This window comes from Balaenoptera ricei, chromosome 11 (genome assembly GCF_028023285.1).
Source record: "Balaenoptera ricei isolate mBalRic1 chromosome 11, mBalRic1.hap2, whole genome shotgun sequence".
In the NCBI taxonomy this organism is placed as follows: domain Eukaryota; kingdom Metazoa; phylum Chordata; class Mammalia; order Artiodactyla; family Balaenopteridae; genus Balaenoptera; species Balaenoptera ricei.
In genome coordinates, this window is record NC_082649.1 from 74,038,358 (window position 1) to 74,053,716 (window position 15,359).

A 15,359-nucleotide genomic window follows, 5' to 3' on the forward strand; every position below is an offset into this window, starting at 1 on the left:
CCTGCAGCCCTTTTTCTCTCATAACACCTAACAATATCCCACAAAACAGCTGTTCTGTGGAGCACACTTTGAGAAAGATTCTTCTAGAACAGGAATATAAGAAATGGTTCAAGAGTGGAGACTGGAGGCAGCCTAATTCAAATACCAGCTTGTTAGCTGTGGGACAATGGACAAGATTTTTGATGTCACTTGTCCCTCAGTTTCCCCAGGCAAAATGGGCAAAATAATAGCACCTACCTCCTAGGCATGGGCCTTTCCATCTAACAGGAGCAGTTTTCTGAGAGTCTTACATGGCTGGTTCCTTTTTGTCATTCAAGTTCACAATGTCACCCCCTCCAAAGAGCCCTCCCTGACTATCCAATATGAAGTCGACCCCACTCAGCTCACTTGTACTTCATCCTCTTCTTTTTCTCATGATACATCTCTGTTTAACTATTAAACTGCTATCTGTTTCACCCCAATAAAATATAAGCACCATGAAGTCAAATTTTATCAGTTATCATTACTCAAAACCAGATCCTCAATAAGTATTCACAGAATGGATGGGTGGATGGGTGGATGGGTGGATGGGTGGATGGGTGGATGGGTGGATGGGTGGATGGGTGGATGAATGAATGAATGAACAAATGAGGTGGTTGTGAGAATTAAATGTGAATCAACGTAAAGCACTCTTCATAGTGCCCGACACATAAACATCTATCCAGATGCTGTTATGAAAACATCTGATGAACTATGACTGGTTAATGGATTCAGAATCATGATTCTTGCACTATTTTTAACTTGCCTCTTCCTAGTGTACTGTGGATAAACATTTCATGGCACTTATTTAGAGGTGTGTTGGAAAATGGACTTTCCGGGATGGGGCGAAGTGGGCAGAAGACCCTGAGAATAGCATTTGCTGATTTCCACGTTGTAAATACTCCCACCATGACCAATTTCAAGCTACCAAAATTCCTGGAAATATAACAAATGGCTCTCACAAGCCAGTACACTCTTTCTCTTGGGAAGGGTCCTTTCAGGCCTCCAAATCTTGTTTGTTGAGTTCAAGTTTAAAGTGAGTTTTTTTTTTTTATAGACAACTTTTTCACACTCTCCCTTCTTGATGAGACAAGATAAGGGCCATCCACTGACTTTGGTCGGGTGCTCAAGGAAACTAGTTGGATGCGTTGGGCTGCGTTTTCTGTATGACTCTCTGTGCACTCTTAGACTAATGTTTAAGGCTCTAAACATGACATATTCATGCCAGACCACTGTGAGGACCAACTAATCTCATAAAACACAAACCAAATTGTGTTTACATTCATTTAAACGGAGATATACTAAAACAGAATCAAGGCACCATCTATTTAAGTGTTACCAGTGAGCAGAATCTATTAAGACTGACTACCTGACCCCAAGATCCCAAAATGGAGTGAGGGTCAATGCTGCAGATAGAGGTTTCTCTGGTATCACAGCCTTGCTATACATGAAACATGATCCCTTGGCACCCAAAATAAAGCAGCAGCTTTTTTAAACTATAGCAATCTACCAACCACAGTTTTCAGATAACACAATCAAAATTTCAAAATCCACAGACACTCTACATGCAATGATAACATGCCAGTAATCATTGCTTCTCTTCTGTAAACTAAATGGAAAGTCTATGGAGTAAGACAGGAAGAGATTAGTTTCTGCTCCACTGTATTAGCTATCTATTGCTGTGTAACAAATTATCCCAAAATTCAGCAGCTTAAAACAACACACATTTATTATCTCACAGTTCCTGTAGAGCAGGAATCTGGGCACAGCTCAGCTGAGTCCTCTGCTTCACTGTCTCTCAGAAAGCTGCAACCAAGTTGTCAGCCCAGGAACTGAAGTCACATTGAAAGATTCGACTGGGGAAAGATCCACTTCCAACCTTACTAAGTGATTGTTAGCAGTTTTCAGTTCTTTGTGGCTGTTCGGGTGAGGGTCCCAGTTCCTCACTGGGTGTCAGCTGGAGGTTACCCTCAGTTCCTTACCACACGGGCCTCTGCCACATGGTAGCTTGCTTCATCAAAGCATGCAAGGCGAGAAGGCCACAGGGTGTACTAACAAGATGGAACTAACCTAATCATGGAAGTGACATCGGCATCCCATTACCTCTGCCATTCTATTGTTTAGGAGCAAATCACTAGGTTCAGCCTAAACTCAAGAGAAGAAGATTACATAAGGATATGAATTCCACAGTCTTGGAATACAGATGGGAAGACCAGGCCCAACAAAACATATCTTTAAGCATCTCAATGTGAAACCAAGCCATCTGACTTCCCAAACATGTAGCTAAGGTCTCATGAAAACAAAACCGAGGAGAATAAGCATGGAGGATATTAAGTCTGAAGACACAAAAGTCTACTCAAATGTTATAAGCAAATACAGTCTATATCAGAGAAAACTCCTGGGAGCACCTGCATTACCAAATCCCAACATGAAAGCCATGTTTTCTGAACAACCAAACAAATGACTCACTGGAAGCACTGCCCATCCAAAAAGGTACATAATGCCAAGAAATCTAGTTTGGTCTAAAAGCAAATATCTTTTCGAATTTTTATTTATGGCTGCAGAATATTTTGAAAATATACTTAATGCCATTTTATTGCTTCCTGTTTTCTGTGAGATCTGTGTCTGCCACAGCATTTTGCCTACATGGTACTATTGAGATCCACATCCACCATAGTAGCAAGGAACTGTTATAAAAATTTCAAACCTTGGCCGTCACCCACATTCTTTCTAAGATCTATCCGACTACATATTCTCAGATATCTGAGCCTCCCAACATTCAATGGTGGTGGCAAGCCAGAGAGGCTGCCTCTGAGAAACTTCAAATGATTTAACTGAGTGCAAAACACACTCTCAGAAAACTTGGAACACTCTGTCCTTGGAACATTCATGTCTCTCTGTCCATGAATGTAAATGCAGGCAAAGATTATCTAAACGTTCAAAATTGGTCTGCACATTTTTCCATTCTTTCCAGAAATATCCTTGGGCTTTACTTTCTGAAAACCCCACCCCCAATTCAGCTATAAAAGTATTTACGCTCATTGTTTTGCTAATCACCTATTCATTTTGCTCCTTTAAAAAGAGGATACTTAATAAACATCTAAAATTTAACCAGTACTGCATTTAAAAGGCCCTGAAACAATGGCCATCTGTAGGAAAGCAATTGTAAACCACCTTAGAGTTGACATGTGCTGCACACACTTGGGTCCTGAATACGTGTTGAATCATAATGGAACATACGTGTGGTGGGCAGAGGAAAAAAAGACTAATGCGAAATTCCAGTTTAAAGGTGATAAGCAGACAGGAAGGTTATAAAACAGATGACAACAGCAATTTGGTTAAGGCTACAGATAACTTTCAACCTGTGGTAATAACTTGATAACATATTTAACGTATTTTAACTTGTAAAATACGGCTTTGGGAAAATAAAGTGAATGTCCTTACCTCTCTAAGATGTATGTTTTCCTTCTCTTTCTGGTCTAAAATCACTTCCAAGTGGCTGACTTGAGACTCAGCCTCTGCCATCCTACGTGTCCGTTCATTGTCATCCTCAAGACTTTTGGACGGCAAACCTTTACTTTGCAACATCTCAAGAAGCTTTTTAATCGACTCATCTCGGGCATTGAGGGTCTGTTTCTGTGTTTCGATTCTCAGCTCCATTTCCTCCAAGGTCTTCCTCAATAGGAACAGTTCCTTAGCCTGTCTGTCATGCTCGGCTTGGAGCCGCCGGAAGTTCTCCTCCGTCAGTTCGATGGTAAAGTGCTCTGCTCCTCGGTTGCCACTCTCTTGCTGCAGGAGGTGGTTGAGGTCTCTCTGGGTTCGCAGCTCATCCTGAAGGGCCTGGATTGTCAACTGCAGGTGCTGTGATGAGAAAGACGGAGCAGGAGAGGAGAAAGAAGGGGGAAAAAGTCAATGGACATGCCAAACGCTCTTTGCTGCTACCGCACTATGAAGATGGAATGTTAATCATGAGGTCCAGAGGGCCAGCTGTGAAGTCCTCCAGGCTGACTTCAGAAGCATGGGACAGCACATGGAGAGGGGGAATTAATTCAATGATGCTTTCTGAATGTCTTAAGAGAAATGTACACATACATAGAAACAGTATATTAGTGTCAGTCACAAGGTAAATTATACATCTACAGGGTTTTAATTTAGGAGTGGAAAGGGTTAGAGGGAAGCTTTCACAAACACACCTTCTTTACACCCACAATGCTCCAGACTCAGTATTCCTTGTTTTCTAAGGTGTTCTTTATTCTACTATCCATTATTTTCTGTGATTAAGTGCATGTCCATTTAAAAATAAAAATAATAGCATCCACTACAAGTAGACACAAACAAGGACTTTATTTTTACAAATAAAGCTGTGAACAGGTTTAGTAAACAGGATTACTGCATCTGCAAGCAAAAGGGAACAAATGCAGACAGAGACACTCAAACACACAAGGGGGTGAGGCTGTACAGAGCAAAACAAACGAGCTGCAAAGAGTGGACAAACCTTGGTTCTTCTGGCATCCAGTAGCTGAACAGCATGGGAAATGAAAGAAAAATGAAGCAAAAATCAACACAAAGAAAAGTCCAGTGCAAGCAAAGGATATTTAACAGAAAGAACTTAACACAAAGTACCTTCACAGAGAAAAAAAAGAAAAAAGAACAACGGTTTCTTACTGCAGCAAAGACCCATAAGCTACACAGAATTTATAGCACTGATGCTTGATAAACGTGATTTTTAAAAAGAAAAAAAATGAGGTTTATTCCACCTTTTGTCTTCCTAAATCTCATTGACCCAAGAACCCAATATCTTGGTTGTATTACCAGGGAGGAAAGCACAATACTCCAGAAGTACCCACATGTCATTCCAGGTCACCATTTTAGGCAAAACCAGAGTGAAAGTGCCAGAGAAACAAAATAGTTACCACTTGTGAGAAAAGAAACCCTTGCATGAAGACAGGTGGTGAATTCAGCAACACTTTCCCAACAGGGGCAATCCCCAGGCTGATCAAAGCAGGCAGCCATAAGCTGAAGGCATCTCTGTCCTAGGAAGAAACCAAGGGGGCTTCCAAAACACAGTTACTCATCCATTCACCAAACACATTCTCCCCATGCAGACCAGACACAATGCTAAGTACGGGAATCAAGATGGACGTAAGGCATAGGTCCTGCCTGAAAGGAACTCACAGTATTGTAAGGCATGGATAATACTATGTCTAAGTTACATAAATACTGTAGCAGTTCACACTGGGAAATCCTTCTGAATTCCCACAGCTGACACCCAGAGGGGTTGAGATTTTTCTGAGTGGGGGCTGTACCCAGAAACTAGCCCCTAGTGATGCATTAATTAAACCCTTCGTTGGTATCCACTTCAACTTTCCATTTAGGAGCATCCAATGAGAAATTCCTAGAGCACAAGGAACAACTACTCTCTCTCATTTGTGTGCCACAGCGTCTCCCAGCGTACTGAATGCAGAGTAAGAAACTGGTATGTATTTAATGATGGTGATTATAAATTTTTAAAAATATAACTCACCCCTGTCAAAATTACTATAAAGTAAAATTAAAATTCAGTGCTTTTTAGTATAGTTACAAAGTTCTACAATCATAAACACAATAAATTTTAAAACATTTTCATCACCCCCAAAAGAAACGCTGTACACTTTACAAGTCACCCCCCCATCTTCCTCCCTACCCTCAGGCCCTAGCAACAACTAGTTTACTTTCTGTCTCTATGGATTTGCCTATTCTGGACATTCCACACCAATGGAATCATGCAATAAGTGGTTTCTTTCACTTAGCATGTTTTCAAGGTTAATCCATGTTGTAGCACGGATCAGTATTTCACTCATTTTATAGATGAATATTATTCCATTATAGGGACCTACCACATTGTATTTATCCATTCAGCAGTGGATTCATACACAAATACTCAGAGCACCATTATTCATAACAGTCAAAAAGTGGAAACAAAACGTATATGTCAGTCAACCGATGAATGAGTAAATAAAACGTGGTATATGCATACAATGGAGTATTATTTAGCCATACAAAGCAATGAAGTACTGATACACACTGCAACATGGTTGAATCTTAAAAACACTATGCCATGTGAAAGAAGCCAGTTACAAAAGACCGCATGTTATATGATTACACAGGAAATATCCAGAATAAGCAACTCCATTGACAGAAAATAAATTGGTGATTGCTGGGGGGGGGGGGGGGGGGGGGGGGAATGCAGGATGACTACTAAAGGGTGTGGTAGTCATCCTTCCATCCCTCATTTGGGGGATGATGAAAATGTTCTGGAATTAGACAGTCATGTTGGTTGCACAACTTTGTGAATATACCAAAAACCAATGAAGTTTACATGTTAGATGGGTGAATTGCATGGTACATAAATTATATCTCAATAAAGCTGTCAAAAAAAACATGAGGTGGGATTGTAAGGTAATGTGACCTTCCTCCACCACCCCCAATCCCTAAACCACAGCAAAGTTCACAGGAGTATCAACCATCTTCAGCCCATTGATGTGGCTGCTGCCAAGCCTCTTGGGACTGTGCAACTGTCTTCAAGTCATTTAAACATTCTTGACAACGGCAAATCTTTGTCCTTTGAAAGTGGCTTGGATTTCTGAGACGATCCAAGTTTATTTGGAGACAAACACGATGAATCAGGATGATCAGACTACAAATCATCTTTTCTGAGAGTGACCAAAAATAAGACTGGATTTTTTATGTAGTTAATAAACTACTAGCCAGAAGGGAATTCCCCCCCTCCCCCGCCAAAAAAAAAAAATTGCCGAAGTGCTTTGAGCAAAGACAGCAACATTGGAAGATAACTCTGTTAAGGCGGCTGCCCCGTTGGATGGGCAAGTTGCCTATTGCCCTGATCCTTTGTTTCCAAACCCACAAAATGGGACTAATCATAATGCCTACCTCATAGAGTGCCTGTGAGGAATAACTAAGATAATGCATCAAGTGCCAAGTTTGAGAGTGAAGGGAAGGAGTAAGTTCGGTAGAGAGAAAGGAAGGAAGAGAAGTAGAAAAGAAGAATGAGAAGGAGGGCTTCCCTGGTGGCACAGTGGTTAAGAATCCACCTGCCAATGCCAGGGACATGGGTTCGAGTCCTGGTCGGGAAAGATCCCACATGCCACGGAGCAACTAAGCCCGTGCGCCACAACTACTGAGCCTGTGACCTAGAGCCCGCGAGCCACAACTACTGAAACCCACGCGCCTAGAGCCCATGTTCCGCAACAAGAGAAGCCACTGCAATGAGAAGCCCGCACACCGCAACGAAGAGTAGCCCTCACTCGCCACAACTAGAGAAAGCCGCGCACAGCAACGAATACCCAGCGAAGCCTAAGACAATTAAAAAAAAAAGAAAGAAAGAAAAAGAAGGAGAGAGAAAAAGAAAAAGGTGAGGAATGGAAGGGGAAAAAAATCACTCAATTTATCCGTTCAGTGTGCATTTACCCAGTGTCTTCCTCATACTGATGAAATTTTAAAACAAAAGAAAAGAAAGGAAAAGAAGTGGTCCATACTCCCAATCCATGTGGACAAGTAAACCAATAGTAGCAATACGACATAAGTCATAGCCAGGTGGCTAGAAATGCAGAGAAGGTGTAACCCAGGCTACAGACGTGTAAGAAAATAACCCCCCAAACCAACAGCTGCCACTGAACTATGTCTTGAAGAATAAATGAGAGTCAACTTCGTGAAGAAAGATGGAAAGAGTAGAGAAAGTACAAAAGCCTAGAGGCAAAGACAGACTAGACCTATTAATGAACAGTAATAGCAAAAATCTGTAGAGTGCTTCCACACTCCAGGCCCAGTTCTAAGCATTTTTAATCTTCACAACCACCCAGTGAGACAGCCACTGTTATGAACTCCATTTAACAAATGAGAACATGAACACACAAAGTGGTTAAGTAACCTGTACTGTTACCCAGCTAGGTAAGTGGCACAGCCAGGTGTTCATCCAGAAAGTCTGACCCCAACACCCCTGCATGAACCACTACACAACCTGACCTCTGAATTGGTATAAATACTTCAGGATGGCTGAAAAAAAGAATACGGAGGTGGGCAGGAGTGGTGAGAGCAGACAGGCAGGCAATTATGACAGTTATAGCAATTCTCAAAATTAAAAATTAGCCATCCTAACCAACCTATTCCTCAGAGGTTGTCATGATGGATACTTCCAGTTTGTACATTAAGAAAATTTATTTTCCAGATAATCATTTTATTAGTCACTGAATGACTTCAGCATGACCAAACACAATCTGATAATCAACCTAAAATTTAGTGTTCAAAAATTTCTCAAACCCATATGTAATTTAGTTTTCATTCTCTTTTAAGATATTTAAATTAAGCAGGATCTCCTTGTTCCTAAAAAGGGATTCTTGAGCAAAATTAATGTGCCTTATAGAACACTGATCATCCTTCTGCTTCAGAGGATGGGGAGAGATTTTTAAACACTCTTTTTCTCTCTCTCTTGCTCTCTCTCCCTCCGCTTTCTCTCCCCTCTTCATTGTCTTACTTTTAAGAGAGTTAACTCAATCAAGTTTCAAAAATTATTTACCAGATACTCATCTCTAGTTGAATACTTAACATAGACAATTTCAATTTTAAAATATAATAAACAGTACTTTCAATAAATAACCCACTGAAAATAATATTCTCTCTGTCTGTTTCCTCATTTGTAAAAGTGAGAGTAGTAATTCCTACTGCATAAGGTTATTTTAAGGATTAAGTGAGTTAATACATATAAAGCTCTAGAAAGTACTAGGTAGACAGTAATCAATTATATCAATCAGGATAGGCTAGAGTATGCTGTGACAACAGCACAAAAACCCACATTCTGAAAGATGAAACCCACCTGACATGCTGATGGCATGGAATCAGAATTCTGAGAGCTCACAGAGGCCTTAAAGATTAGCTTGTTAACTTCATTTTACAAATGAGAAAAATCAGATCCACACAGGTTAAATGATAGGCCCAAGAGCACACAAACACACTGCTAAAGCCAGAATCTTTCTGGGGTCTTGGACTCCATTCTGGTATGAATTCTAATAACCCTAAGAGTAGACCAAAAGGGGTGGCTCTCCACTTTGACAACTTAGGAAATAGCAGTGGTGTCTCATATGGATGAGAGAGAACCTAAATCATTTCCTATCTCTCATTAGGATAAGAGATAACCTAAATCATTTCCCCTCTGCACTACTGGTCCCATCAAATAGTTAAATAGCATGGGACACTCCAAGGATAATTTACTGAGACCTCCTTTCTAAGTCCTTGCAATTAGTAATAGCTACTGAGTAGCTATTAGAAGACAAGCTCAATTTAAAAAAATGCTCTCTAAAAGATCAACATACAACAGTACAAGTGAAAACTCTGGCAAAGCCAAAGCACTTTCTCTAAGGGTCAAAAGGTTTAAAAAAATTTTTTTAAAAGATGCACAGGTTTCAATCTCCCCGCTTCCTTGATTATTCACATCCTTGGAATTGAATCGTCTCCCACTTCTCAACCACGAAAGCACATTTCTTTTAAGGCAGCCACTTAAACTTCACTGGATCAATAATCAAGAGCATTCATTTCAGTTTGTTACCTACATCAGGTACCTACAAACCCGCAACTTGCAAGGATGTGTCCAGGAGCCATCTCTCTGGAATCTCCCAGTCATCACTGTGGTCTCAACTTCCCAAAGCATCAACCACCCTTCTGTTGCTTCCATTCCACTGCATATTAGGAGAGAGAAGCCCTTCCAATGTCCACCTGCATCGGAAAGGGACATCACTAGGTGATCCAACCTCATGCCTGGGTCCCAATCAAAATTCTATCCACTTGGCACTTATGGCACAGGTGAAACAGGTGGCAAAACAGCTAATTCCCTTCAAGCACAAAAGTGAGTCTATGGTTGGATGAATATTCAGAAAGCTTTTTACTCCCCACCCTGATTGTGGGCTCATTCTCCAGTTGTCCTCAAACAATCAAAGCTGAAAAGGCAAACTCCCTTATCCACAGCTGACCACTGAGGACACGACAGAAGAAAGCAAAAGCAGCTGTGACAACAGGCATCCAGACTCCTCTCTGCAGTCGCTCTGTTAGGAGTGAAAACAGAATGCATCATATTTATCCTGATACCTGGCCTTTAACCCAGTTCTTTTTCATCTTTTCCCCCCACAATTAATTACATACTTTGAACTCTGTCCTGGAAAAGGCTTAACCCCACCTCCAGTCCACGGAAGGAAAAAAGTTTAGAATCATTGCTCTGTCTGTTAAACACAGTTAAACAGAATGGGAGCTAAAGAGATGAGTCCGTCCAATTGATTCCAAGTCTCAGACAATAAAGGAGGTCATAAGGACTTCTGTTTCTGGTGTTATGACAGGCTAATTTTCTGATAGGACCTCCTAGTACTCAACAGTCGGATAAAGGCAAATATATCTTTCAAAGCATTGCTGTGCTCACAAAAAAGCAAGGGAAACCTCCAAGAAAGAAAGAGAGAGAAAGTGAGTACCTCAAGGGCAGATTCTGGGCCAAATTTGTATCATACCCCCTACTCTAGCACATAATAGGTACGCAATAAATAGCGAGCAAAATATGGATAGGAAGATGAAGACCAGAAAGGAAATTGTTCACTCAAAGGTGAGCACAGGGAAACAGTGTGAGGGAGAACGGCTTCCATTCTTTGCTTTGCTGTTGTTAGCCTGGGGGTTGGGGGAGAGTTGCGGACAGAGGGGAGAGTAGGAAGAGTATCCTTGGCCTCAGATTACTCTGTCCTGTTCTCTCCCCCAAAATTCAAAATTCCTCACGTCCACCAGCCCACTCATCTGACAATACTCCTCCAAAGCTGCCAGAACTATGTCCACTTCACAAGAGAATAAATTGAACTGGCTTAAGGGATTCTACTGCAATCACATCGTTAGCAACCATGGTCCAGGGTCTAAAATAGACATTTCCTCCAGCCAATTCTAAAGTCTCTCCTGCTCTAAAAATACTATAGAACTTCATTTTATACAACTCTTACAGGCTTCCATAGTCACTTAATTTTGAAAAAAGGAGAACAATGAAAATATAAGAAACTAAGGCATACTTGAGTTTATATGGAAAAGGGGGGGGGAAATATACTTTGCTTTAGCCAACGTTTAGGAGACTGACTTCCAATAGCTACTGGAGTCAGAATCTAATCCAGATTTCAGAATGTCTGAAACACAAAAAAGGTAAATAGAATGAAAATATAATTACATATGTATGATGTGCATGGAACACACAATTATTTAAGTAGGGACTAGCCAGATGTTTAGAATCTACTGTGTCTTATCCCCAAACATGGAAAATATGAGTTCCTGGCAGATTTGAAAAAATTTGTGACCTTAAGCTCTTTTCCACACTATGGGGAAAAAACAAAAAATGATAAAGTTTTGTACTACAAAGCAGTTTAGGGTTTCATTGCTATGAAAACCGTCTCTGAGCTTGATAAAAATATGAATTGGCTTATATCCAAAAGTCTTGAACTTTTTAAAAATAAATCCATACTCCTTCTCAAGCAAGGGCTTAACATACTCTTTCAAAGAAAAGAGAATCTCTTTGCAGACAACTTGGCCTGCTCTGCTTCTCCTATGACTTTATTTTCCTATTTATCATTTTCCAGCTTGTCTCAAATCAAATATTGAGGGCAGGTTCTCTGATTCCTTTTTCCATAATCCTGCGTGCAGGATGTGCAGCATTCCTCGTGGCTTCAAACCTTCCATGGCTGCGTCATGTGTGCGAAAAGACACACGGCAGGCATTGGCTAAAAACACGTGGCCCCAGTGGACTGTTCAAAAGTTGCTCTGCTGAGAAAAGTATTAAAAATTAATATGTAGGGCTTCCCTGGTGGCGCAGTGGTTAAGAATACACCTGCCGATGCAGGGGACACGGGTTCGAGCCCTGGTCCGGGAAGATCCCACATGCCGCGGAGCAGCTAAGCCCATGCGCCACAACTACTGAGCCTGCGCTCTAGAGTCCGCGAGCCACAACTACTGAAGCCCACACGCCTAGAGCCTGTGCTCCGCAACAAGAGAAGCCACCGCAATGAGAAGCCCGCACACTGCAATGAAGAGGAGCCCCCGCTCACCGCAACTAGAGAAAGCAGCACGCAGCAACAAAGACCCAACGTAGCCAAAAATAAATAATAAAATAAATTTATTTAAAACAAAAAAAATTAATATGTAAACATATGGTCTAGGCTTTCTCCTTTAGGGTAGAATAGGCACATAGCTAATAGAGAATATTGATAGGTGATTTTTTTAAAGCACCAAAGCACCAGTATCCTGGGATCCTCACACAGATGCACTATCCATGATAACTGCAGAATCCACTTTGGTTGATAAAATGTGACATTTTGCCAAAATTCATAATACTAAGAACAGTATACATGCGAAAGCCCTCGGCAGTTGCTTTTGTAAGTGAGGAGTTCTGGTTTTCATTACAGACCAATACTATAAGGTGGCACAGTATTGGAATACTGTACTGAGCTGAGAGTTAAGGACTTAAGTTCTAATTCCAGCTTTGCTACTAACCAATTACATGATCTGGATAAAATCACCAAACTTGTCTGGGCTTCCAAGAGCAGTGGTGATGAGCAGGGTTTTGAATCCTGTAGCTACCTATGACAGCCTATGTCACCTTGGACAAATTATTTAAGTACTGTGAACATCAAATTATTCATCCATAAACAGGAAATAATCATCATAACTAACTTACAGGATGTGCACAAAGACAACATGAGACGCTCATCAAAGTGAACAAGTCCCAAAAAGCATGAAGCACAGGTCCTGGCACACAATGAGTGCTCAATAAATGTTCACTGCTGTCATTGCTGTTGAGACAGTGGTGGTGGCTAGAGGTCCAGAATTAAAATGTGTCTCCTTCCTCCTCTCATTGAAAACAAATAAACATAAATTTCTGACCATCAAATACATGCAACAGTGGGAAACAAAATGCTAAGTACTTTGGCATTTTTTAAATAAGGGAAAACAGGAAACAGTTGTTTTAAGACCAACTCAGAGACGGATAGAACTGATTTCCTATTAACTTGTCTATAAATAACTCTTTAAGCGGCTCTAGGGAATACCAACGATTTGTTTTGAAGGTCAGGGTTCTTTCCCTACTATTATCCAGTAATATATAAGCAGCTAAAAGACAGTGGCATCCCCTGATGTTGACACTGCTCAACCTGTTACAGGTAAAAAAAAAAAAGATACAAATTTAAGAAATACTGATATTTTTTAAATGTGTTTAGAGAAGCAACCCCAAACATGCAATCATAAAAATGATGGTTAAAATTGGAACTTTTCCAATTATTAATAGTCACAGCCACATGCAGTTAGTGGATAGTTCTTTCATTTTAATTGTTTAGCAAATCTTCAGTGTAAATGACATTTTAAAATCTTTACTGCAATTTCCTTCCCCATCACCTCCTCTTCACCCCCCAACATGTTCACTTAACAAAACTGCTTACCACCTAAGTATTTCTAAAAAAAGAGGACCTAAATTAATATCATTGCAAATAGCCAGGTGGCAAGCATTGAACTGCTAATTTTTCCCTACTCTGACCACATGGTTTGCTCAGTCAAACTCTAATCCTTGTTATTCAAGTTTTCATGAGGAGAGATTCTGCCTAAGCACTCTCCTGCTTCTCTCTGCTTCTTGAGTCACTCCACCCCTGGGAAGGGGGGATAACTGACCTCCATGCTACTCAAAACGTGACCCTTGGACCAGCAACATCAGCATCACCTGGGACCTTGTAAGAAAGGTGGAATCTCTGCAGGGGGGTGGTGGTGTGTTGAACTGGGAGATTGGGATTGACATATATACACTGATGTGTACAAAATGGATGACTAATAAGAACCTGCTGTATAAAAAAATAAATAAAAGAAAAAAAAATAAAGCAACATGACTACTAAAAAAAAAAAAAAAGAAAGGTGGAATCTCAGGTCTCACTCAGACCTGCAGAATCAGAATCTGCATTTTAACAAGACTACCAGGTAATCTGTAGGCACATAAAGGTTTGAGAAGTACTTCTCTGGACTTCAAGAAAAAGTTTCAGCTCTATTATTGCTTTAAGAAATTTTTGGTCATTGAAAGGTGGGGAAGGAAAACATCATGAAAATAGTACTGTAGTACAGTCCTAAGGAGCACACTGAAAAGTCAGTTTGTGTGATTAATAAAAACTGAGTAAACTATGAGTAGTGCCCCTTAATACAAGACAATACTAGATAAAATAGACAGAGGGTCATTCATTCATTCATTCATTCAACCTTAATTGAACTATGTGCTCTCTGACAGGCATATATACTAAGTTTCCTTTCCAAGTCAAAAAAGAAAGCCTGCCAGGTTAAATATAAATAAATATATTTATTATTATATACATATCTATTTTATTATATATAAAATATGTTACAAATATTATATAGTATATGATTATACATTATTATATATGCTGTTTATTTTTAAATGATATATAATATCTGAAATTTAATTCTATACCATTATTTTTGTTATTGTTATTTAAAAGTCAATCTGAGGGAATCTTTAAAGACTCATCTAAAATGCCAAGTACTAGGCTTTACATTCAACTATTTTATTCATTTTTACTTTTAAGTAGCATATCCATGCTACTGTGCTCTCGGTGGAACTTTAAGTGACTGCAAAAACCATGAGGAGTCTGAGATGAACCTTATTTTACAAACTATAACTTGAACAGTATATAGGGAAAATGTGAACATACTGGGTCCTAAGTAGCCTAATCACTTAAACACCCTAAGTTTTTCCATTTTATTAAAAGGCCTACAACTTCATTTCTTTCTCTGGTGTAAAGGTAAGATTACTACTGTATCTACACAATGCCTATGATCTTTAATATTTTATATACATATATACATTTTATATTATAACAGAGAGAATGAATATACCATATCCCATAAATAAAAATATGGCCAACATACCATAGGAAAGTAAAATGAAGAGACAAGAAAAAAACTAGAAGAAAATACATCAAAATGATCATTGCTGGGGGAGAGGGGAATAAAGACTGACTACTAAAGGGTATGGATGGGATTTTGGGGGGAGGTGATGAAAATGTTTTAAGTGAATACAGTATAAATCACCAGATTGTACACTTCTAAAGGGTGAATTTTTATGATACATGAGTTATATCTTAATAAAACTGTTAAAAATGACAGCAGGTGGGAGCATTATGGAGGCCTTCTGCAAATATTTTTTCCAAGAATAATTTTTGAATGCCTACTGCTATAGATTGAATGTTTAGGTCCCCCCAAAATTCTTATGTTGAAACCTAATCCCCAATGTG

At 39.8% G+C, this 15,359-nt stretch overlaps 1 protein-coding gene across 1 annotated transcript in view; it reads right to left on the bottom strand.

The window, feature by feature from the left end:
* ERC2 (ELKS/RAB6-interacting/CAST family member 2) overlaps nucleotides 1-15,359 on the bottom strand; it is a 743,450-nt gene that overhangs the window by 613,404 nt on the left and 114,687 nt on the right. The window contains exon 2 of the mRNA XM_059940600.1: nucleotides 3,463-3,879. Coding sequence (XP_059796583.1) covers nucleotides 3,463-3,879 — 417 coding nt within the window. The remainder of the gene's footprint in view (nucleotides 1-3,462; nucleotides 3,880-15,359) is intronic.